The 26,641-nt window shown below is 34.8% G+C and overlaps 2 protein-coding genes and 1 non-coding gene across 3 annotated transcripts; all 3 read left to right on the top strand.

Moving 5' to 3' along the window:
• On the top strand, positions 2,245-2,316 carry TRNAQ-CUG. Its single transcript has one exon. It is a non-coding gene; the product is annotated as a tRNA-Gln (tRNA).
• Positions 10,001-21,322, top strand: LOC109829248 (GTPase activating protein 1-like). Its single transcript, XM_020396428.1, has 3 exons — positions 10,001-10,182; positions 17,982-18,077; positions 20,817-21,322. Exons 1-3 carry the CDS (start codon positions 10,069-10,071, stop codon positions 21,111-21,113), a joined length of 507 nt encoding a protein of 168 aa, XP_020252017.1. The 5' UTR covers positions 10,001-10,068; the 3' UTR covers positions 21,114-21,322.
• Positions 22,036-26,366, top strand: LOC109829247 (phosphomannomutase/phosphoglucomutase). Its single transcript, XM_020396427.1, is given in 8 exon segments — positions 22,036-22,386; positions 22,389-22,660; positions 22,905-23,177; positions 23,323-23,854; positions 24,897-25,063; positions 25,146-25,258; positions 25,743-25,883; positions 25,987-26,366. Coding segments are annotated over 8 exon segments (1,878 nt in total). The 5' UTR covers positions 22,036-22,085; the 3' UTR covers positions 26,066-26,366.

Raw genomic sequence — 26,641 nt, 5'->3', positions numbered from 1 at the left:
GTGATTGCAGGTCAGCGATTGACAAATGCCATCAAGAGAATGCAAATGTGAAGATGAATCGACACTTGAAAGTGCGACATAAATCCTTGAGATATAAGATGAAAAACCATATAATAGCCTTAGATTTTGTAAGATCAGAGAAAAATCTTGCAGATCACTTAACTAAAGGCTTATCTAGGGCAGTGGTCCTAGAATCATCGAGGGGGATGGGGTTAAGCCCATAAGAAAAATCACTGCAGTGGCAACCCAACCTCGCAGAGGTTCAATGGGTAGAAACAAACTGAATGAGTGATTAATTGTGAGGAGCACTGAATTCATTTGCTCCCATCCCTAGGGTGATCAGTGCTCATAAAAAGCAAGTGAAAGGTTGAGTCTAACTCTTAATGAATCCAAGACCCATGAGGCAGGATGCTTACTTGCTCGCATCCTTATTAGGATTCACCTATATGTGTGTAGTTGTGAGGCCGCGACTATGGGATCAGGGCTGCTCCCTAGTAACACACATGAAAGATACCTGCGCAAGGCCGATAATAGCGCAACCCGTTTAGAATTCTTCAAAACTGTACTATGTGTGCTTTCTGTAGAAATCCGATAAATGAGACTGGTTCAAGGCGAAGTTCACCAAGCTCTCACGGATCTATACAAATATCACTAAGTGAAGGTTCAAACCGAAAGGTACCTCCACCTATTACATAGTATAAGGGAACCAGCAATCTTATTTATTTTTAAGTTCTTCTTTTATTCTTATTTCTGAGTTATTTCAAGTTTTAAGTTATGTGGGGGATTGTTGGAGTTGTAACTTAAAAACTTGGGTTTGTAGAGGAAAAGAGGAAAAGTTTAGTCCCACATAGGAAATGGAATAGGAAGGAAGAGTCTTTATAAGCCTTCCCTTTCTCTCCTATGCCTAGAAGAAAACAAAAGGTTATGCTCCACACCACACACGCGCGCGCCGGCCGGGCCGGGCTCGGGGGGTTCGGGTCGGGTCGGGTGGCGCGCGCCCATGACCTGCGGACACGAATGTAGCTCCGGAGTGAGGGGCTCTTGATCCGCTACATTTTTATTTTTTATTTTTTACAAATTAAAACAATTAAAATGTGTTCAATGTGGATCTTATTTTCAAAATGGAAAATTGATTTGAAACGGTAATATTTAAACCAGAATCAAAACGGAAACAGAATTTTTATGAGAATTAAATCGGTAATTAAAATGAAAACGGATTTTTATTAAATCGGTAATTAAAACCGAATCGAGTTTTTATGAGAATTAAATCGGCGGGATTTGTAACGGCTGTTTTTTCCCCTATAAAAACCAACACCTGCCGAGGGCTAAAGACACAGATTTACAAACGAACTTCTCTTCTCTTCTTCTCTTTCAAAATATTTGCTATTATATTATGTTGGTTCCCTGAAAGTCTAGAAGAGTTCGTAAAGCCTTCTTGAAGCTCGTGCCGACGAGAAGGAAGTCGCCTGACCGAGGGACGTTGTATCTCCGGGAACTTTTGCTACGTAGCCCTGTACGAGAGGGGGCAATTAGATTCTTGGGACAGTGCTTGCACGCCTCGACCATCAGGCCGTATTTCTAACTTTATTTACTTTTCATTTGATATATTTCTTATATCTGTGTTAAAATAGTGATTATCTGTTAATTATTTTGTGCTAATTATACTCTAAACAGTTTATTTTCCCAACAATCCAAGAAATCTAATTTTGCTGTTTAGAATAGTATCATGATTAGCATTCTGCTTTTTATGTTAATGTTATCTGCAATTCTTAAAAACGAAATATTACACTGCATGATAATTCTGTTGAATGAATGCTTTATATATTTCTGTTGCATTATAATAACAAAACTATTCATTTATCATCAGATTATGGCTACAAGTGAAATTATGTCTGCTAAACCAGAGAAGTTTGATGGGAATAATTTTCGTCGTTGGCAAAACCAAATGAGATTTTGGTTAACAACTCTACATCTAATAACAGCCATAGAACCAGATAACCCATCTTCATCTAGACCAGTTACTAGGCAATCTTCCTCATCTTCCTCCACAGATTTTATTCCTATCCCAAGAACACCTCAAGAAATAGAGTATCATTGTCTACACAGAATCTTAGGAGCTTTATCTGATAGGTTATATGATATATATTATACTATCACTAATGCTAAAGTTCTGTAGAAAACCCTAGAGAAAAAGTATGGTTTAGATGATATGGGTATTAAAATATTTCTACCAAAGCACGTTCTGGTTCCATGGTCTAGCGGTTAGGACATTGGACTCTGAATCCAGTAACCCGAGTTCAAATCTCGGTGGAACCTTTTTTGTTTTCTTCAAAACTTTTCCTTTGCAATCATCTGAAGGGGAGCTTAATCGTGTACGTGGGCGGGTTTTGCTTAGTATTTCGCTTCACCTACTGGAACTGCATACCTTTCGTTTCCACAAAGTGCTGCTTAGACATTTTTGGTGCCCATTTTTTAATCCGTCAAAAAAACTTGGAGATAAAAGTTGCATTCGTAAGTCAGATATTTTTGTTTTTTACTCAGCCAAACATGTCGATTATAATCCACTCAAAAATAGCCAAGAACCCTAGATTATTTTTTAGTGAATTATAAATCAAATAATCCACTCAACCCATGCAAAAATAGATTATAATTCACTTTGGCCAAGTTGCCAAACATGCTCTAAGAATATGATTTGGCAGTGAAAGCTCATAATTCATATCCGCAACAAGATCAAAGGATGCACATCAGATAAGGATATAATATATATTAAAAAAATATTGGTAACAGATAAACTGGAAAATATACAGGTCATTAATACACAAATATTCAAATGAATCAAATTTCTCTAATGAGAATTCATCAGGTCATATAATCATTTCCTCACTTAAAGTGTGTTTGAATTTTTCTATTAAAAATGAAGAATAAGAAGAGAAATTAATAATTTTAAATAGTTCAATTGAGTGTCATTCCGATGTATTCTAGTCGGCTAGGACGCTCGGCTCTCACCCGAGAAACCCGAGTTCAAATCCTTTTTTTTAAATACTTTTTTAAACGGCCTATTTCATGACTAAAGTTTTTTTTATCCTTGGAAGAGAACTTTGATCCAAAACTTGAGAGTATATTCAAGAAACATGTTAGTTGCATTGATCTAATGTCAATAAATCCAAAGCATATGCAATAATCTAATCTCACTTTTGATCTTTCTAATTAGCAAGCCAAGATCAGGCTTAGCTTTCTAATTAGCAAAGCTAACATCAGAATTATACTAACTGAGAAGTTCGACGTAAGAGTTGCCAAAATGAATGCACAGCATTTAGCTCCCAATATATAGGAAGCGAAGGTTACTCTAAATTCCAAAATCTAAGTTTCTTTATATTTGGAGCAACATTTAGTCAAGGAGTAGGTTAGATTACTTTGACTCAATAACTAGGAAACTAACTCGAGTGTGCTTGAAACGATATGTAGATGTTGTTTTCTAGTTTCACTTTATTTATAACTTTCATGTGGTTTTCAATTTTGTGAGGATTATGAATGATTCGATGCAATTATTATTTGGTAAAGCTGGGAACTTTGCAATTGTTAACTTGATTATCAGCAAGTACTTTGAGATTGAATTTAAGCCCCGTTGCTTGCATGCTTTCATTAAAGGAAGCCAAAGGCGTGTAATTTAAGCCTTATAACTGTTGGCTTCCTAGATGAATAGAGAACTGATTCATCCACGTAGACGTTTCAAAATAAAGAATAAGCAAAGAATTAACTTGATGTATCACTTTATTTTATAATACACCAAGCTATTGAAGAAATTACAGAAACTCAGAAGAATCAGGAAAACCAGGCGGCGGTCGACCGGTCCGGTCGACCGGATTCGTGCACAGGTGGTCGGTCGACCGGTGCGGTCGACCGAGGGGTTCTCTGGAGTTTGGGTTTTCTACTGAGAGCTGGTCGGTCGACCGGGCCGGTCGACCGGAATTGATCGCGGTCGACCGGTCCGGTCGACCGACGCTGTTTTGGACTGGGCTTTCAGGTTTTCGACCCGATTCGTTTTGTAAGTTCTATATATACCTAAACCTGTTTGTTTAGGGTAGAGGTTGGACGAATTTGAGCAGCCAAAGAGAGAGAATCATTGCATCCAATTGTAAGAGAGCTTTGAGAGATCTAGAGCTTTGTTTTAGGGTTTGGTCTGAGAGATTTGTAACCCTATTTGTATTCTCTTGATTTCTAGTAGAAAGAACTCCCCCTTCCTTGCCCCGTGGACGTAGACAACTTGCCGAACCACGTAAATTGTGTATTCTTGCTGTGATTGTTGTTTGCATATTGTTTGTGGTTTAGTTCGAGTTATTGTTCGTGTTGCCCAAGAAAGCTTCCGCCGCGCACAACACAAGTAGGGGGGATAATAGTCACGCAAGACTCAAGAGACCTACGTACGACAAGACTCCAATGCAAGTTGAGTTGAACAAGAAGTTTGAAGTGATAATTAAATTAAAAAAATATAAAAATGAGATAATTGATTTTAAGAGAGAATCAGTTGAAAATAATAATAATATAAAAGTAATTTCTCTCTTCTTTCTCCTAACTTTCCATCCATTTTCTTCAGATTTTTTAAAAGGTGAAAGAGACTAAGATGTTTATGGGAGACCTTTCACTTTCTAATTAATTTCCATTTACTTGAAAAAAATAAACCAAATAGAAAAAAGAAAAATAGAGTCACTTTTTAATTTGTAATCCATTTTTCATTTATTTTTGAATGCCAAAGAAGATCGTTTTTGCATTTTAGATTCCCAACGAAATTAAAGTTTAGACATCAGGATGAACGACAATAAGATTTGTTGGTCGGAGAGTCCAAATAGTGTTGACACACTCATCACAACTTGATACCAATTGTTATGCACCAATCAACGTTGTATGCAAAAGCATCCTTTTGAAGCATTGCTTAATCTCCTAACTAGATCTCCTCCGCAGCTCCACCTTCCCAAGCTAATCAATCACTTGACAATATGGAAACATTGAGAAAACATATTCAAACAAAAAGAAGAATAATTTATAATAGAAAATAGAACAAGAGAACAATGATATATGATTGAGTTTACGTGATTTGACAATTACCTACATCCACGGAGAGTCTATTCTTGTGTTATTGAAAGAACTCACAAGAAATTCTCTCTCATTCTAACCAAAAGTTTTCTTAAATCCTTAGATCTCTCTACTTAGTTTCTCTCTACCTATTTTTTTTTATGATATGCAACTCTTCTTGGCATTTCTTAATCCTAGACCTTAGGAATATATGTATTTATAGAGTCTAAACATGGTACAACACCAATTAGAGTTTGTTTAGTAAAAGGATTGATAAAAGGGGTTGAACTTTATCTTAGTAAACTTTCTCTTAACTTTAACCATGTTTGTTATCATATTAAAATTTTACCAAAGCTAAAAGTTTAATCATATATGAGGATGAACTTTAACCCATGGAATGGGTAGGATAAACAAGGAGTATAATTTGGGCTTGGTTCTTGAACCATGTACAATTATAAGTGGTCCCACTCAAAACTTACCAAAAAGCTCCTAAAAATTATAAATATCCCCTTGTAAAATAAAAAATTACAAACAAGCTCCTGACGATTCCTAAACTACAAAAAACCCCTCAAAATTACAAAAATTATAAAAGCACCTTAAAATTTGAAATATAAAAATAACACTGAAAAATTCAAACCTTACAAGTAGCCCTCAGAAAAAATTTAATTTATAGCAAACATCCTAAAATTTTAAAAATTATAAAAACACCCTCAAATTTCAAATTAAAAAACAAAATAAAAATTTCAAATGTAAAACATTACAATAAAAATCAGGGTGATACAAAGATCCTAGAAAGTTTTCAAATCTGTAGGAAAAACTTTAAAACGTTAAAAACTCAAAAAACCATAAAAATTCTAAGTTTACAAAAAAATAAAAATTTAAAATGTAAAACAATAAACTAAAAATCTACAAATTACAAACAGCCCCTGAAAAGCTTTTAATTTGCAGAAAACACACTAAAACTTTTAAATTTTGTCAAAAAAATACCCTCAAAAAATTAAAACTTAAAGAAAAAGCATGAAAATTTCAAATCTAAAACAGAATACTGGAAATCTATGAAACAAAAATAGCCCCCTAAATTTTAGAATTTGCAAAAAACACCCTACACATTTAAAGTCGCAATAAACACCATTAAAAATTTAAAATTTACAACAAACTGTGTGAATATTACAAATATACAATAGTACATTGAAAATCTTGAAATTGTGAACAACCCCTAAAAAATTTGAGATTTACATAAAATGGCTAACCTTTAAAACTTATAGGAAACACCCTCAAAAACTTAAAATTTCCAAAAAGAGCAGAGAACGTCAAACAAAAAACTATACATCGAAAACCTAAGAACTACAAATAGCACTCTGCAAGCTTTCAAAAACACCCTAAAACTTGTAAAAATTGCGAAAGGCCCCTAAAAATGCAAAATTTTCTACATACTCCCAAAACATTTTTAACCTACAAATAGTATATTGAACAATCTAGGAGTACGAACAGGCTCTTGAAATTTTTAGAATTTGTAAAAAACACCCTAAAACTTTAAGAAGTTGAAAAAAGCACCCTAAATTTTTTTTGACATTTACAAGAAACACCTTGAGAAGATAAAAATTTATAGAGATGTTTTTTTGTAATTTTAATTTTTAGGGTGTTTTCAGCAATTTTTAAAACTTTTCAGGTGTTTTTCAAAAAGTCAAATTTCTAGGGCTACTTGTAATTCTTAGGTTTCTAATATACTGGTTGTAGTTTTGAAATTCTAATGGTTTTTTTGCAAATTTTAAGTTTAGTAGGTTTATTTGTAACTTTTAAAAATTTTAATGTGTCTTCTACAAATTATAAAATTTTAAGGGGCTATTTGTAATCCTACAGTATGAATTTACTGTATGCAGGTTTGAAATTTTCAATTTTTCTCTAAGTTCTTAATTTTTGAGGGTGTTTTTTGTAACTTTTGTAAAATTTAAAGTGTATTTTACAAATTTTTAATTTTTAGGGAGTTTTTTATAATTCTTAAATTTTTTTACTGGATTCAGTTTGAAATTTTTAAATTGTTAGGTTTTTTATAATTTTTTAAAGTTTAAGGATTTTTTAGCAAATTCTAAAAAATTTGTGGCCTGAAATTTTAGTATTATTTATATATTATGAATTTAGATGGTGTTTCTGTAAATTTTTGTTGATTACTTTGAGTTGAGGAGATCCATATGAGGTTAAATTTTGTTCTTGTTGAAAGCCATACCAAAAATAGTAATGCTTGCCCGCTAATTTTTCAAGAATAATAATTATCATGTTAAAATTTAACCCTAATTTCTTTAACCTAATATCAAAATGAACCCTAAATCAAACCTGAACACGATTCCGAAACAATCGAAACGACCTGAAAACGATCAAAGGACCAGTCCGACAAGCTAGTGTACAGCTAGCAGAACCTAATCTGTTTGGTTTTCGAATCCACGATTCCATTTATCATAATATTTGAATGATACTATTATAATTTACAGTAAGATCTTAATCAAAGTTAAAAAAAATAGTAAGTACTCAAATCGTTATATTGTAATATTATGAGTGCCACAACGTTGTAAAACACCATACGTTTGAAAACCATAGTGTTTTTTGCCAAAAACAAAACACCATACGTTTGAAAACCATGATGTTTTTTGAGCTAAATCATGCTCAAATTAAAAACACAACACTTATTTCGAAACATCTTTTAGATGTTTTATATTTGGTGTTTTGATTTTGAGTTTGAGAATGTGTTAATATAATATCTAACATAATATGTTAAATATAAGTAATATATAGTTATTATCAACAAACTAATTATATTATACTATATTATATTATAATTAATCTAATATAATAGTAATATTTACATAATATAAATATATAATAATCAAAATATCTTATATAATAATATAAAAACAATATATTCATAATATAATAATATTGATTTATATCAGAAATTATTTTTTGATATACCAAAATAATTAGATATATAATTATTTGAACATAATAGGTAATAATTATAATATAAAGAAAAATATTAATATATTATACACTAAAAATTTTAATATATTATAAAGTAAAATAATTTTTAATACTAAAATAATATACTGCTAACAAATGTTAATGTAAAAATAATATATTCATAATATAATAATATTAATTTATATCATAAATTATTAAAATATTATTAATAAACTCTAACATATTAAAAACTATAATATATTATATAATATGTGAATTTATTTATAATGTAATAGTAATAAAATAATATTAACATATTAATAATATTATATTTTATTAATAATAGTATAGTATTATATTAATAATAAAATAATATTATTTTAAAAATATTATATAATATATAACAATAACAAATTGATATACCAAAATAATTAATATATAATTATTTAAAAATAATATGTAATAATTATAATATAATATTAATTATAAAATAATACAACTTATTAAAGTACAACAAAATATTATAATACATTATACAATATTATATTATATTAATACATATAATAATATTATAATGTAAAGTCAATATTATAATATTTTATTTATAATATATTTTATTATAATTAATGTATAATATATTAATATTATGTTTAATATTAATGTTGTAATAGGTCAAACTAATGTTGAACAAAAACACTCAACATGGTGTTTCGAAAACACTTTAAGCGAAAAACACAACACCATGGTGTTTTTTTACAAAAACATAATAAGAAAAACACTATGGTATCCAAACGAACTTGCTTGACATGGGTTAAAAGCTTGCTATACAGTATAGCAGTAAATCACTATAAACAGTTAAAATTTTTGTACAAATAAAATTAGTACTAAATAACTGTAAATAGAATACTGAATCAGTACAAACACAATACTCAATTAGTTACCAATTAATAGAATATTTAATCTTTACGTACAAACAATAAAAAATAAGTATACCCACCAACTTTAAAATTAACGTTAAGAAATGTATAATTATAACCTTTATCTTGATGTTTGACACACTAGGCTAAGTGAGAGGTCAAGGGAGTTAATTATTCTGATCTTCCAAACATAAAGAAAATTACAAATGTTGTAAGTTGAGCTAATCCATCTAAATTTATCAAATAGAAAGTTTGTAGAGAATAAACTTCAATCTTTTGAGGCGTGGTTCATCTTAAAGTCGTCTCTATAGTCGATAGACTACAATTTCAATAACGTTTTTTCTATATAGCGCCCTTGGGCACTCTATAAGAGAGGAGAGAGATAGAGAGAAATGAATGAGGAGCATTCATTTCTCTCTATCTCTCTCCTCTCTTATAGAGTGCCCAAGGGCACTCTATAGAAAAACCGTTTCAATAATTATGTTTTATATTCTAACCCTTCCAATAAGTTAGCACTTCAAAGTTTGAAACTAAGGGGGTCAAATCTATTTCCCAGTATCTTAAAAAGAAAGCAGCTATAATTCTCACTATTTCAGAAATTTTTTTTTGACAAGTATTAAAATAGATTTAACGGATTAATCACTTCAGTTCCTCAGACTAACAAATGAGCCGACTCTCATAACATAATCCTTGATTTTCTTAAAACCATAGACGAGGCGCATGTGATTTCATTCGGACTGATCAATCCGAACTTTTTTTCGCCCGTGAAATTAGCCTCTAGACTGGGCCAATATGCAAGAGAAAATTCGACAGGGGCTAATCTGAAAACATCAGTGGGACCAATACTTAATCTATAGTTCCTTCTTCATCGCAATAAAAATCGCCGGCATTAGCGTCAAAATAAATAAAATAAATAAATAAAAATAAAAAATAAAAAATAAAAAATTTCTTTTCTCATAGTAAACAATAAAACAAACAAATTACAGCAGTGTACATGTAGGGCCAATCAGCGCCAACTCTTTCAATTTCACGCGCATAACTCATCTCCTTCTGTTATAAATACAACCACAAAATAAAACCCAGAAATTAAAAATAATAATACATAAAGCTCTCTCTAGAATTAAGGCGAATGATGGATCGTTTACTGGGTCTTCTGAGAGTTCGGCTCCTGAGAGGAGTGAATCTTGCAGTTCGTGATGTCAGAAGCAGTGATCCTTATGTGATTCTTAGAATGGGCAAGCAGGTAAATTTTTTATTTTTTTTTATTTTTTGTGTGATTTATGGGGTTCTGATGAAAATAAATGATGCGTACTTAGTTATTGGGTCAGAATACCGCTTACCCATTTGTTGATTTGCTATTTGTGTGTTTTAGAGATATGCCAAACTCAATTTTGGTCTGATTTTGTTGTTTTTTTCTTAGTTTTTGATTTGTGATTGATGTTTTAAATTTTTTATTGAGATATTGAAACTGAAATTTATAGTCTGATTGTATAAAGTTTTATTCTTTTTGTGTGATTGATGTTGTTCTGATGAAAATAGATGACGGGTGCTTAGTCTTTGTGTGATTGTCACTTACCCATTTGTTGATTCTGATGAAAAAGAGACATGGGCAACTCCATTTTGGTCGGGTTTTGTTGTTCTTCTCGGGGTTGTTTTTTTGTGATTGAGATTTTCAAAAGTTCTTTGAGATTTGTGAACTGAATTTCTAGTCTGATTGTGTAAAGTTGATTTTTTTTAAGGCAGACTGATTGTTGCATGTCACACTACAAATGAAGTTGATTTTTTGCTCAACTTCTCCTTTTTGATGTTTCTCTTTTCAACTTTCTGTGTGATTGATGTTTTGAATTTTTTAAAATATATATTTTTTGGTTTGACTAGGGAACTTCTCCATGATCATTCAGACGATGGGTATCAAACCCTCGGGGTGTGGCTAAGGCGCACCCTGAAAGCATAGCCTCGGGTACTCCAGGAATTAAATTCTTGTGAGTGCACCACAGGAGTGTCAAAACTGAGACCTTGGAGTACTACAGCTTACTTCTTATTTTTCTTAATTGGGGCATAGCTTTTGCTAATGTTGCTCTTTCTTCATATTTTACTTAATTTATTGTCATGACGTGGGGGTCTTATACATTTTATTCCAGATCATTTACTTCATCCAATAGCCTTAAAAATAGAAGTTGTTGCTTCTGTTGTTGTAATAGATTATTTTTAAGGCTATTAGTTGTGGTTAATGATAATTATACAGTTCTAAGGTGCTCAATGACCACTTTCTTTTCCTTAACACGTTCTCTAATGGTTAAGTATTTGATGTCGATATGCTTACTACGACTACCACTCTTGTTATTCTTAGCCATAAAAACAGCAGCTGAGTTGTCACAATACAGTCTTATTGGCCTAGAAATTGAATCCACAATTCTGAGCCCCGACACAAAACTCTTCAACCATACACCATGTGACGTAGCCTCAAAACATGATACGAACTCGGCCTCCATAGTAGAAGTAGCAGTCAAAGTCTGCTTTGCACTCCTCCAAGACACGGCTCCACCGACAAGCATGAAAATGTATGCTGATGTTGATTTGCGTGAATCACCACAGCCAGCAAAATCCGCATCAGAGTAACCAACCACTTCCAAATCGTCGGTCCGTCTATACATGAGCATGTAATCCTTTGTCCCTTGAAGGTATCTCATCACCTTCTTTGCAGCTCTCTAGTGGTCAATACCTGAGTTACTCTGATATCTTCCTAGCATTCCAACAACAAATGCTATATCAGGTCTGGTACAGACCTGAGCATATATTAGGCTTCCAACGGCTGAAGCATATGGAATGTTTTTCATCTGTTCCTGTTCGAGCTCATTTTTAGGGCATTGATTTAGGCTGAATCTGTCACCCTTCACAATAGGTGCTACACTCGGTGAACAATCCTTCATCCGAAATCTCTCTAAAACCTTTTTGATATAGGTCTCTTGAGACAAACCCAAAATCCCTCGAGACCTTTCCCTTTGGATCTTAATGCCAATGACATAAGATGCCTCACCCATATCTTTCATATCAAAGTTCTTCGAGAGGAACTATTTCACCTCATATAGCAAACTTTTATCATTTGCCACAAGCAAAATATCATCCACATATAGCACAAGAAAGCAAAACTTGCTCCCACTGACCTTCTGGTATATACATTAATCCATGAAGTTCTCTTCAAAACAAAATGAAGTGATAACGTCATGGAATTTCAAATACCATTGGCGTGAAGCTTGTTTTAATCGATATATGGACTTATTAAGCTTACAGACCAAGTGCTCACCATTACTAGAGGAGAAACCTTCAGGTTGCTTCATATAAACTTCTTCCTCTAGGTCACCATTAAGAAAGGCCGTTTTCACATCCATTTGATGCAAATCCAAATCAAAATGGGCAACCAATGCTTAAGAAAGGCCGTTTTCACATCCATTTGATGCAAATCCAAATCAAAATGGGCAACCAATGCCATAATGACCCGAAGAGAATCTTTCTTAGATATAGGAGAAAATGTCTCCGTGTAGTCGATTCCCTCTCTTTGAGTGAATCATTTGGCAACGAGTCTGGCCTTATATCTCTCAATGTTGCCTTGTGAGTCTTTCTTTGTTTTGAAAACCCATTTACATCCAATGGTTTTTATACCATCAGGCAACTTGACGAGATCCCATACTCGGTTTGACGCTATAGAATCCATCTCATCTTTCATGGCATTGTACCATAAGTTTGAAATCTCAGAACTCATGGCTTGTGAAAACGTCTCAGGATCATTTTCGGCTCCAACATTGTAGTCAGACTCTTGTAGATACACAACATAATCACTAGGAATCGCCGATTTTCTTATTCTAGTAGATCTTCTTAATGCTGCATCAACATTTTCCTGAGGATCAGGATCATGTTGTTCAGCTAGTTGTTCAACAGCTTCAGGTATTTGTTGAACTTCAACATGTACTAAATCAGGATCAACAGCTTGTGGTATTTTGTGAACTGGTTCTTCAACACGTGTTTGTACTATAGGCACGTTGTTAACAACAACAATCAGTCAGTTGCTTGAAGTGGCACAATGAGCATCTAAATGATCTTTCTCAAGACCAACGCCCTGAGATTGATCGCTCCCACTAATCAAGTCATTCTCAAGAAATTTAGCATTTCTTGATTCCACAAACCTAGTGCTATGAGATGGACAATAAAATCTGTATCCCTTAGACCTTTCGGCATATCCAACGAAATACCACTTATGGTCCTTGGGTCTAACTTCTTTTCTTGTGGATTGTAGACTCTTACTTCGGACGGACATCCCCAAACGCGTACATGTCGCAAACTTGGTTTCCAACCTTTGAATAACTCAAAAGGAGTCTTTGGGACATCCTTGGTCGGAACTCGGTTTAATATGTACACAGCCGTCTTGAGAGCTTCAGTCCACAAGGATTTAGGAAGTTTGGAGCTAGCAAGCATGCTACGCACCATGTCCAATAATGTTCGGTTTCTTCTTTCAGCTACTCCATTTTGATCCGGAGAGCCAGGCAAAGTATGTTGGGCAACAATCCTATTTTCACGAAGAAACCTCGCAAATGGACCATTTGCATGGCCACTCTCAGTGTATCTACCATAGTATTCTCCACCTCTATCGGATCTCACGATCTTAATTTGTTTGCCACATTGTTTCTCTACTTCTGCTTTAAACACCTTAAAAGCATCTAGTGCTTCATTCTTACTGTTAAGCAAGTAGAGATACATGTATCGCGAGTAATCATCTATGAAAGAGATGAAGTACTTATCACGGTATGCATCCATGTCTGGACAACAAATGTCTGTGTGTATGATTTCCAATAATTCAGAACTTCTTTTGGCACCTTTCTTGGACTTGTTAGTCTGCTTACCCTTAATGCAGCTTATACAAGTCTCAAAGTCAGTAAAATCCAAAGTACCAAGTACCCCATCATTCACTAACCTTTTAATTCTATCAATGGAGATATGTCCCAATCTCCGATGCCACAGTATAGAAGACTCTTCATTCACAACACATCGTTTAGTACCAATAATTTCATGAACGTGCATAGAAGTGTGGTTTTCATCATTTTGCAAATTAAGGAGAAAAAGACCATCAGACAAAGTACCACATCCAATAACATCAGATTTATAAGACAAATTAAATCCGAAAGCTGAAAAGTTAAAGGAATAACCATCTGATACAAGTCTGGAAACTGAAATTAAATTCCTAGAAAAACTAGGAATATAAAACGTCTTTTCTAAACTTAAAATAAAACCACTACTTAAAACCAGTCTGCACGTGCCAATGGCCTCCACATGTGAGGGCATCTTATTTCCTGAATAGACGCTGTGCTCACTTTCCATCGGCTTCCGCAGGTCTCGTAAATCCTGCAATGAATTGGTGACATGGATTGTAGAACCAGAATCAATCCACCATGTGTTATGATTAACATCAATCATATTGGATTCATAACAAACAAAAGAAAGTTGAGTACCTTTCTTATCAAGCCACTTCATGAACTTGGAGCATTGTTTCTTAACGTGCCCCTTCTTTTTGCAAAAGAAGCACACAGTCTCTTTCTTAATGTCCTTTTGAGGAGGGATTTTCCCTTTCCCCTTGTCCTTGGCTTGATCCTTCTTCTTGTACTTCCCAGGGATAGTAAAGTTCACAATTTCCTTTTCCTTTTCCTCCATAAGCAGCCTGCCCTCTTCCTGAACACACATGATCAATAATTCATTGATCGATCATTTGTCCTTATGTGTGTTGTAGGATATCTTAAATGGGCCATATTGCTGAGATAAGGTGCAAAGGATGTAGTGAACCAGGAAGGCTTCAGACATCTCAACCCCCAATACTTACAACTGAGCCGTAATATCCCTCATGCACATGATATGATCACGCACGCTAGTGAGCCTCAAGGATGAAAACTATATGATTAGGGTGCTCGCCATTGCCTTGTCTGAAGTGGCGAACTGCTCATCGATAGCCTTTAGTAAATCTTGAACCTTGTCGACCTGCTCGACTGAACCCCTTATACCAGCAAAAATTTTAGTCTTTATGAACATCACACAGAGACGATTGGATCGTTCCCATTTATCATAAAGCTGAATTTCATCTGAAGTGCTGATTTCAGTAACTGTAGGGGGTTCAATCTTCCTTATGGCATAGTCTATGTCCATCCATCCCAAATGAAGGAGAACTCTCTCCTTCCACACTTTGTAGTTGTCCCCTTTGAGCTCGGGAACATCACATTTCATATCAGAGTAATTAGCAGGTGGAATTGCTGCAGTAAATTAAATAATCATGCTCATGTTACTAAATTTGAAGCTAACAAAATATGACATGTTCTACCAATGTAAAATCATGCAAATATATAAATCTAGTGACATAAAACTTGCCTGTGGGCTAAAGTCTCAATTCAATTAGATTTATCTTAACTTCATGATAAAACTATCAAATTATGCTTCATTTCCTAATCCCTGTGGGTAAATTAGAAAATATAATTTGACATTTTATCCTAATTAATCATACAGATACAATAAAAATTCCTGTGGGATAAAATTTATTATATCACATCTGATTAATCACAATTAATGTTTACTTTCTAAATAAGATCCTTAACAAGTGATATAACAACCTTATTATACAGTTTTAATTAATTAAGGATGCTGTGGCTACTCCCAAATTAACTAAACTATATGGGTTAACTATAAACATCACTTGATAAAAACGCAATAGATCTAACATGCACAAATATAAACATCAAGCAGAAATTATCAAATATGTAATGTATGCAACATAAAAAAATGAAAGCAAACAAAAATATTATTAGAATTCAAAGAGACCCCAAGAGCCCCAAGGACTTATAATATATGGTGTAGCCCTAGGGGTTTGAACACCAAACCTCTAGGCCAAATCCTCAAGCCTTACCACTAGGCTATTGACCCAAAAGTATTTAGTACAATCAAAATATGTATACATATTGAATAAGCAGTTAGATCCGAATTTTACAATTTCGAACATGTTAACTCCTAATTTTTTAAGCAAATCAAACTAAACTTCATTATTAATTTGATTATCATTATACCAAGATCTTAGAACAAATGATTTTCACAATGAACTATTAATTAAGAAAAAACGAGAAATAAATATCATGATGGAAAATCATAAGTTCTACAATCAATGCTCTGATACCAAATGATAATAAATTTAAATTACTAAAAGTTATCTAAACATGATAGAAATTCAAATACTTAATCTAAACATGTTTAGAAACTGAAAAATATAATCTATATCAAACGGAAGAAAAAATTAATTAAACTAACCTCCAGCCATTGTTGTCTCACACAATGGATAATGGATGTTGATTTCGAGAAGATCTTCTAAACCTTATCCCTTCACTAATAGATGATGTATTTTCCCTTTCGAAAAAAAATTGAAGAGCAGTATTAGGGACCAACCGAGATATATACTCTTTTTTCCACTCTCTCCATCAAAGAGCAATAACCGAATTAGTGGGCAAAGTGATTGGTTAAGTTATAACCAACTCTCTTGATGATGGGAAGTTATTGTACCACTTTGTAACCAAACGAGAAAATAAAACCAACATGTCAAAAAAAAAAGGGAACGATGGCTTTGTTGGTATTGGTTTATTGTTCATTGGTATATAACAATCCATAACTGGGATTGTTGTTTTATGTATTGGTCCAATGAGAATGATTCTCATTGGCTTAACCCCCTAATATCTGATTTATGTTGGGCCATAGAGTTAGATTATGTAGCCTTTACACTCTTGAAACCTAGTTGATATCTTGGTGCATCTCTAGATAGGGCTGGTTTAAGTTCATCGTGATCGAACTTCATATTGGGCAACCCAAGTAGATCTAAACCCCTTGTGATGCCCCACTAATAGTCCCACATCGAAAAATTGATAGAGTTTAAGAGGGTTTAAATGATGGGTCTTGAGAGCTAAGTGCAATATTGACTAACCAATTTTAGCAATGGATTGAGTCAAACCACATGTTACACGTAGTGGGTTCACAGGCTTACATCGCTCCAACAGGCTCGTAGCCCGGGGCATGACAACCCTGAGGATTCATTAATTTCACTAGAGTTTTGTCATCTCTACTTGTGCTACAATAACTCATGTAGACTAAAAAAGCAATTTGCTCTGATATTCAACTTCAGCAAGGGATTAACTTGCGGTGTAGACAGTGAGACAGAACTCAGATGGTTATGAGTTAAGTGTCATTGTCAGTTTGATGAGTGATTCAAAAATTTCAGGTCAGTACCTTTTTTCTTGTTTAAAACTAAAAGGAGCTAAGGTGATGGGGCACAATTTTCTTTATAGATACAATAGGACAGATTTAGTTATGTTGTGTTATGTCATTTAAACACTACCAAAAGCTTATCAATGTCCTTTTGTCTTTTTGAATCTGTACCTTGATAACTCGTGTTTTGTTCAGACTTTGAATCAGCTTCGATGTGTGTTCATTTTTTCTTGAATCCTTAATCTGCCAATTTAATTCGCGCAAGGTCTGTACTCTATTCTTCACTGCCTGTGTAGGCTAAGGATTGTACTTCTAGACCCGTGCTATACATTAATCTCGTTTTCAACTTCAATCTTCACTCTATTCTTCACTGCCTATGTAGGCTAAGGATTGTACTTCTAGACCAGTGCTATACATTAATCTCATTTTCAACTTCAATCTTCTACAAGGTTATTCTCTGAATTTGGAAGCCCGAGTCCCTGATACAGTGACTAAATCAGATGTAAAAGATGAGAACTAGTTGAGTTTTAATGTATATCTCAGGCTACAGTTGTTAGTTGTGCATGATAAATATTTTGAAGGTTATGTTTAATTCTAGAAATCATTTTTGTCAATTAGTCTGTTTAGAGAAACATATTCAGCTATATTGACTAGTCTGTTCTAAAGAAATGTATTCAGCTAAATCTGCTTTATCTGTTCTTAAGAAATATATTCAGGTACACTTGGTTCTATGCTCTTCCATACTAATTCCAATCGTCTATGCAGAAACTGAAGAGTCGAGTAATAAAAAGAAATGTTAATCCAGAGTGGAATGAAGACTTAACTCTTTCCGTGGAAGATCCTTTTATACCAGTCAAACTTGTGAGTATCTACTGACCTGTTTTAAGTCATTATTTTTCTTTTTCACATAATGGATGCTGTATGTGGTAGAGGAAACTACATTAACTCATTTTCCTAAGGGTTCTGTACTTGGGATTTTCGTTTTAGAAATAAAGAATTATCTCAAGGAATATTACGAGTTAGAGATCTAGTCCAGTGGCTTACACAATTTTGGGGGATTACGTGAGGGATTGGGTTCTAAACGCATAGAAACCTTTTCTAAACCTTTTCTATGCGAAAAAAGCAGCTGATGCTGTCATACTATTTATGTTTAATGTTCTTTGCCATACTATTTAAAAGTTACCTCTTATCAACATTATGTTGTTTGCTTCTTGTACATAAGAGGAAACTCTATGAAAATTGACTTATCCTTCCATCTTTCCTTTTCTTTTTCTTTTTTTTTTCCAAATGACTTTCACCTTTCTCCTTTATTTTCTTCTAATCCCTCTTTGCTTTTCTTTTTTGGTTTTCTCTTTTTCTTGGACCTCTGTTCTGTTTTCTTTTTTCCTTTAAAACTGAACCTACAATGATACTAACCTAATTAAGAATTATTGAATATTTCAAAATGATTGAAAATTCAAAGATGAATTCAAATCTTATTTATTAGTTCTAATGATTCCTAATTGGAAAAACAGGCGCCATGAAAGTACACATTGTTATCGAGGCGCGCGCCCCGGGCACGGGTCGCTGCGGGCTGGAACAATTGCGCCCCGCACCAGAGGCGGGGCACCTCTTGTGCGCTCGCGCGTGCCTCGCGCACGCCTCGTGTGCGCTTGACACCTATGTCATGTAATAGACTCTTTCTTCTGTTTTTTTAAATAATTTACATATTACATATTTACATCACATAATAGACTCATTCTTGCTAGTTGCTAATCTATTCTCCATCTTTTCATGTTTAATCTATAAAAAGGAAATAATAATTAGTAATTTAGTATACTTGTTTGCTAATTGTAACTTCCTTCTCTAATTAGCCTGCTAACTAGAAAATTATGAACATGTAAATATGTAATTGTTACCTCCATTCTCTATCTTTTCATGCTAACTAGCAAATAGCATTTAAGAATGCTAACTAGAAAATTATAAACAATCATGTTTTTTTAATCACTTAATTGTTACTTAAAAATACATATATCATATTTTAAATGAAAATACATATTTCTTATTTGTTACTTGCTTGTTTTGTTTCATAGACTTTTGCTTATGTTGGAGATTATCTTGCATTGTGATTTGTCAAAACGTATGAACTTCTCTATGTTATGCATGCTAATTAAGACTCTTTCGTGATTTAGTAGGTAAAATTATATTTCTTGGTCTTTTTATGTGTCAATTTATAAACATGTTGATTATATGCTTTTTTGTCTTATGTTTGAAAATATTTATTTGAGTTGTGCGCCTCAATTCAGTGAGGCGCGCGCATCGTTGTGCGCCTTGCGCATGGTGCGCATAAGGGGCCTTTGCTCGCCGCCTTGCGCCTTGCGCCTCGATAACAATGGAAGTACATGCCACTCAACCAAAGAAAGATAATTGAGAGTTGACCGAAATGAGCACTAAATACTTTTCGAGAGATCTCCTCCAAGTGTTCTTTTCTCTCCCTTTGGTTATATTTCTTTTTTCTTCATCTTGTTCCTTTTTCTCATCTGCTCTATATATTCTTCTAACTGGGTGACTATGAGTTGAATTACTAATATGAAGTATGCAAAATGATGAACAGACTATTTTTTAATTTTGTTTATTACGATAGCTGAATACGTTGTTCAGTTAGATGGACTTATATGGGAGCAAATAGTTTGTTGAAATTCAAAGATGGGAGAGCAATCCACTTGACTGTTTGCTCAAACTTTAAACTTTAAACTAAGGTTAGAAACAGGAGCTTTGTAATCATAAATGCAGAGCTGGTAGTTTCTTCAATCTGAAACCAACGATCTAGCATACACTAATTCATGATATTTATTTATAAAGAATAAGAGTATGTATATTTATTTATAAAGAATAAGAGTAAGAGATGATGATTAAACGCTAAGGCTGTTTCAGTTTTATTACTAAGGAGAGCATGCGCAAAATGGACATAATAGTATTGAAGGAACCTCATGAATGTTTTCCTTAACCCATCTGAATTATGTCAAAATCATATAAATAGAAATATTTTAATTAATTTTTCAATACTAACCGCCAAGAAAAGCTACTAGTGATGAAATAGAAGAGTTTGGATAACAATAAAAAGAGTTGTGTACTCAACATCAGTAATTGTACCAGCACCTCTTACTCTCTCAGAATGTATTGAGTAGCCAAATAGTTACTTATTGAGCGCTGAAGGTGCTTCAGAATTAAGGTCCAGTCCGTAATGTATGTAACTAATGTACAATATATGCACGCAAGTATATATGCACTTATGTATGTGTATACGTCAGTAAATGGGAGTCGGTGGGTCCCTGACAATGTTGGTTGTTGTATGGCTGATGTGGCACACATCCAGGCTACCGAGCATGATACAAGGATGTTTAGCGGCATGGATGGGTGCCATTTCAGCGCCACAGCCTCCAACACCACGGAGGGATTCACCAGAGTCCCATTTATGACACCCACACGCTCGAACACGCACGCATCATATTGATTCATGACTGCAATAGAAGGATTGGCCATTTACTTTTTTGTTCTGTGCTCGTCTAGAAACCAAACTATCTCTAACCTTCTTATTTTTTCCCGTGTTTTCTGCTCTAGGAAGTTTACGATAAAGACAGATTCAGCGCTGATGACCCAATGGGCAACGCAGAATTTGACATTCAACCATTCGTGGAGGCTGTGAAGATGAATGTCGAAGGTGTTCCAAATGGCACCATTATAAAGAAGTTGATGCCCAACAGAACTAACTGTTTGGCCGAGGAGAGCCCAATCTATGTATCTGATGGAAAAGTCGTTCAGGACATTGTACTTAGGCTAAGGCAAGTGGAGTCAGGTGAAGTTGAACTGAGGCTAGAGTGGGTCAGTATACCAGGCACCAAGGGCTTTAAGACCTAAACATGTCCGTTTCTTCAGATGAGAAGTTTGTGCTGAATAAGTTCATATTTGTTGAGTATATGAGCTTGTGATGTAGTGATGTATAGTGAACAAGTAGAACTTGATGAACTTGTGGACAATATTGAAGACTTGAACCTATTATGAACGTTTGCTTGAGGTCGATGATGTTCTACAAGCTATTTCTCTCTTGAAAAAAAAGTAAGTTTAGAGAAATTTGATAAAATATTGAGCTTTTTCCTCTCTCATTCTAATGACTGTTAGTAGTTGGGGTTTTCCCCCATAGAAACCACACCTTTAAAATATGATCATTTTTTAGAAACCATATATAATTTTTAATTTATACACAAGTCATTTTTAACGTATTTTTTGTTGTAATCAACCACTTGAGTTCACTCTTTAATTAAAATTTTCATAATTGACCCTATCTCAAACTAGTAATTACAGTAAAAGTGAAAAAACTTAACTTAAAAGTGAGTATGAGTGGTTGATTGTAACAAAAAATATATTAAAACTAGTTTATATATAAATTGAAAATCAAAGATAGTTTATATAGATTGACCATATTTTTGCAAGTGTCTTATTTGAAAGAAACCTTGGTAGTTCTATCTTATCAGTTATCACACATAGATCAATGACGAGCCTTTGTGATCATAATTCTATTGTTATTGATGGGTAAAGTTGGTTGACATTTATGCAGTTTTAACTTCTATGCAATAAACATTCATGTATTCTCTCCACGTCTGGTGCTTGTTCCACAAGACACAATCAAACCGCGTGCTTATAAAAACTTTAGCCCATTACACGCCTCACAAGCACTATCTACAACTCCCAACATAAGAACAAACAAGAAATATCAACCAAAACAAGTATCAGACAAAACTCTGCATGAAACAAAACACTCTACTCCTCCAGAGATTTTTTTCCCCCAGTGCCAATGAGGTTCACATATTGCTTCCTATTAAACCGAGAGATATGGTTTCAAGTAACTGTACACCAAAATATATCCCAATTCAACATCCAAGCTTAGCAATGGCTTCTTCAACCACTGCAACGACATCCTCTACATCACCAAAATTTCAATGCAAGTTAAAGCCCACCACAAAAGTTTTCACATCCAGAGTTCATTTCCAATTTCGAGGAACTTATCGGGCCTTAGCAGGCCGGGTAGATTCGATAAGCACCACCAAGAGGCCTGTTAGCGATGCAGATTTTATAAAAAGGCTTCAAAATGGGCCGGATGTGCGAGGAGTGGCATTGGAAGGCGAAACGGGCCGGTGGACTTCACGCCGGGGGCCGTCGAGGCCATCGCCGAGAGTTTTGGCGAGTGGTTGATAGAGGAGCTGAGGAGAGAAGACGAGAGTGGGCCGGCCGAAGTTAGAGTGTCTATGGGCCGGGATCCACGGATTTCAGGCCCAAGACTTAGCACGGCGGTGTTTAGTGGGCTGACACGGGCTAGATGTAAAGCGTTTGATATGGGCCTTGCGACGACCCCAGCCTGTTTTATGAGCACTGTTTTGGCCCCTTTCCAGTACGATGGATCTATTATGGTATGATATTTTTGGCTCCCTCTTTTTCACATTTATATGCTAGTTTTATATATTGCACATTTGTCTCATCTGTAGTATAGAAATAGAGCAGAAGAGAATAATGTAGTTATCATTGTTTTTCTGGGCATTTACCGCATATATAAGGTTTCGATTCTAGGACATGTCGAATATTATCTCAAGTAACTAGCGTGATTTTCCTCCTATTTCTACTACTAATCTTAGTCCATGATGGCTCTCATTTCAGATGACAGCATCACACTTGCCATACACAAGAAACGGTCTAAAGTTCTTCACAAGGAGAGGTGGTCTGCGATCAAGCGAGATGGAAGAGATCTGCGACCGAGCCGCACGAAAGTACGCCACGAAGAAGATGGGTTTTGGCGGCAATGGCAGCGCACCGGTCAGACCGGTGAGGGTAGATTTCATGAGTGCATACGCTGCGCATCTGAGGAATATCCTCAAGGAGAGGATTGCTCATCCAATCAATCAGCTACGAACTCCTGCTTGAAGGATTACAGTAATTAATGATAATACTATTAATATATATATATATATATATAATATAGCCTCTCCCCTAAAACCTGTTTAATTAGCTTACTGGACGGAGCAGTTGTAACTCTCATGATCTCAGTCGCTAATATTAATTCTTTTTCTCTTGGCAGATAATAGTGAACGCTGGCAACGGCTCGCCGGCGGCTTTCTTCAGCCTGGGACGTCTCCGACAGTCGGCGCGCGACACAGGCGGCAGCTCACCGGAACCCGACGTGCATGTTCCCCAAACCACATCCGCTAGGACAACCCGGAGGACCCGCCACCGGCCATGTCCCTCCCGCGTCCGCCGTCATCTCCGCTGCCGCCCTCACCTCGGCGTCGTCTTCGACACCAGACGTCGACCGCAGTCGGAGTCGTCGATGGCGGAGGGTAACCCGATCAACGGCGATAGATTGATAGCTCTAATGTCAGCCATCGTGTTGAGGGAGGAGCCGGGGAGCACGGTCGTGACGGATGCGAGGACGAGCGCGGCGTTGACGGAGTTCATCGTGGGGAGGGGTGGAAGGCATTGCTTGTATAGAGTTGGATACCGGAATGTGATCGATAAAGGGATAAGGTTGAATGAGGATGGTATCGAGACGGGGTTGATGATGGAGACGAGTGGGCATGGCGCGTTGAAGGAGAACTACTTTCTCGATGATGGTGAGTCCACATAACAGTTTTTTTTTTTTTTTCACTCTACGGTACTTTCAGTACCCTATTAGTTTCCTGAGTTCGTAGCGCTAAAGTTTCTAGAAGCTGCACTTCAATATCTTCTACGCAAATGTGATAAAACTTTGTGGGTTTTCTAATGTGGCACTAGCGGTGATAAACCGTATGTGTATCCGAGGAAATATTGGTAACATATCCGTTACGATACGTATGTGATTACTCAAATCTATAACCGATATGATTTGGTTACGAATATGATTTTGCAGTAAAATGTTCGGATCGGTATCCAAAATATCCGAATACATATTAGTCATACTCTTACGATAGTTTTGTGGTTAGTTTTGATGATCAAGATGTCTAATCTTGGCTTTTCAGTTATAATGAACATATTGACTAACTCTTTTGTATCACATGAACTATGTTTTTCTCAATACTATCTAGTTTTCTCATATCCTTTTTGTATTCGTATGCATATCTGCTTATATATTCGCATGTATATCCGTAACCGTATCGATTTTAGCAGATATGGATATGAAATTTTCTTACCGAGGTATATCCGTATCCGTATCTGTATCCAAGATGGATAAGCGGATATGGATATGATAAGTAACATATCCAAGCCGTATCCAAACCAGATGCACCCCTATGTGACACACATAGGTCAACTATCGAATATATTGACCGTAATATTTTCTGAATTTATTGGTAAACATACAATAATCATATATTAAAACTATTCAAGTTATATTTTAAATTTTAATTATGATGGATTAACAGTAAATTCAAGAGACCTTAAGGGCTAAAAGTTATAAACTAGCTTGTGAGTATCACATAGAAAAATTCGGGGGAAAATTGTCACGTTTGCGTATCATAAGGTATTAATATGCAAACTTTAGAAACTTCAGGGTATTTACGTGCTGCAAAAAGGAAGTGGAGATATAAGTGCAAATTAGGAGAAACTATAGGTATTTAAGTGCTAATTAGCGTTCAAATATATTAACTTCCTTGTTTTCCCCACCTTTATCTGCTGAAGGAGCCTACATGGTTGTCAAAATCATCATAGAAATGGTGGGTAGTCTCATCAAAGAACTCAAAGACCCCGTAGAATCAGTTGAACTCAGAATGAACATCTTGACACAACCTGAGGAAGCAAAGGCGAAAGGTGCTGAAACAGTGGAAACTCTAAGAAAATACATCGAGGTCGAACTCTAACTCATCGTCTTCAAGTTCAAAACATGTTGATATATTACATTTATTGAAAGTTTGTGATGCTTGTTTACAGGATGGGAAATTGCAAGGATGGGCGCTTGATACTTGTGGTGATTGTTGGGTGAGCGAGGGGTGCCTTGTTGATTCGAATGATTCGCCTTTCGCTGTTGATGCACATATGTACAGGTATGCATGCTAGATATTTCTGATACGATACAGTTTCAGGGTATAACTTATTTGTGTACTACAACTTTTATAAAGTATATATAAAAAAACATAAATTTATATATGTTTTCAGCATTTTAGTGATATTGTAATGATAATTTGAAAGGGCCAGGTCAAGAATTTTAGTTCTCTTCTATTCTAAAGATCAGATATATATAGCTGTTTGTTGATTATCATACTTGATTACAATTTGTAATTAAAATTGGTGCACTAGTTAATGTGCTTCAAATATATGTGTCTCAGGTCGACATAATATACTATGTATTGGATAAGTGCATGCTTGGGGTTTTCAGATAACTTTAGCTATAATATATCCTTAGTATATATTCTCAACAGATATTGTATGTGAAATTAAATACAGAGTAAATTATATATCACTATCCTATATAACCATGGAATTAATGAGCTATGGTAATCTCTACTGAGCCGTTTCTATTAATTGCAGGGCAAAGGTATCGGATGAAGTGAAGGGTGAATACGGGTGGATACACATTAGACAGAGTGTTCATAACCCAAATATAGCACTCAACATGCAGTCTTCACTCTCTGGTGGTTGCCAAACAATTGCAAGAATCCTTCACGAAAAGTATGCAAAGCTTAAATATTTGTTTCTCTTTAGGTCTCCTACAGTTCCTTTTTTCTTTATTTTGACATTAGTTTGATGCTTGATTGATTCCTTTTCAAAACAGGCTCTTGCTGCCAAGTGGATTACACCAAATACTTGACATAAGTCAAATTGAAAAATATGCAAGGAGCGGGAGATTGTGATGATGATGGTGATGACTTTTATACTGGATTCCCTAGATATGGTGCTCTACATTTGTAAATAAATTGAGCAGATGTGAAATAAATCTTAGTTCACGTTGGATATACAATATTTTGTTGAGGATCTAGAAGCTCTATAGTAGAAAATTTTCTTCTATGGACACTCATAAACCGAATACATTCAGGATCATATGCACGATCTGCGTGTTCAACATGATCTTCATATCCTTAAATATATTGATGAAAAATCTATCATCTTTTGCCATGCATCACATGGTGGAAAACATTATATCTATTTCGGGAATAGAACAAACACGATCTTACTTTCTTGGTAAACAAGGTCTGATCTTATATGATTTTTCATACAGCTATATTTTAGGCCAAATTGACAAAGATATAATGGTATCGAGTTATTTTTTTCTTTTCGGTGGCCTGTGGTTAAGGCTTTCCTGAGTTCTGCATCTTTAACACACTCAGATTTGTTCCTACATTACATCACAGTAATAAAACCTCAGCACAAAAGTAATTGTTGAATCACAATATAGACAATGGCTCTTGCTCACTTTATACATTCCTCGA

The sequence above is a fragment of the Asparagus officinalis genome, chromosome 1 (assembly GCF_001876935.1).
Source record: "Asparagus officinalis chromosome 1, Aspof.V1, whole genome shotgun sequence".
Classification (NCBI taxonomy): Eukaryota; Viridiplantae; Streptophyta; class Magnoliopsida; order Asparagales; family Asparagaceae; genus Asparagus; species Asparagus officinalis.
This window is presented reverse-complemented; position numbering and strand designations above follow the sequence as displayed.

What these genes read in the sequence shown, in the direction of transcription:
- LOC109829248 (XM_020396428.1), top strand. Translation starts at nt 10,069, where the DNA reads ATGATGGATCGTTTACTGGGTCTTCTGAGAGTTCGGCTCCTGAGAGGA. An exon ending in TTCTTAGAATGGGCAAGCAG is followed by an intron (nt 10,183 to 17,981) that starts GTAAATTTTTTA and finishes TCGTCTATGCAG; the next exon opens with AAACTGAAGAGTCGAGTAAT. An exon ending in CTTTTATACCAGTCAAACTT is followed by an intron (nt 18,078 to 20,816) that starts GTGAGTATCTAC and finishes TTTCTGCTCTAG; the next exon opens with GAAGTTTACGATAAAGACAG.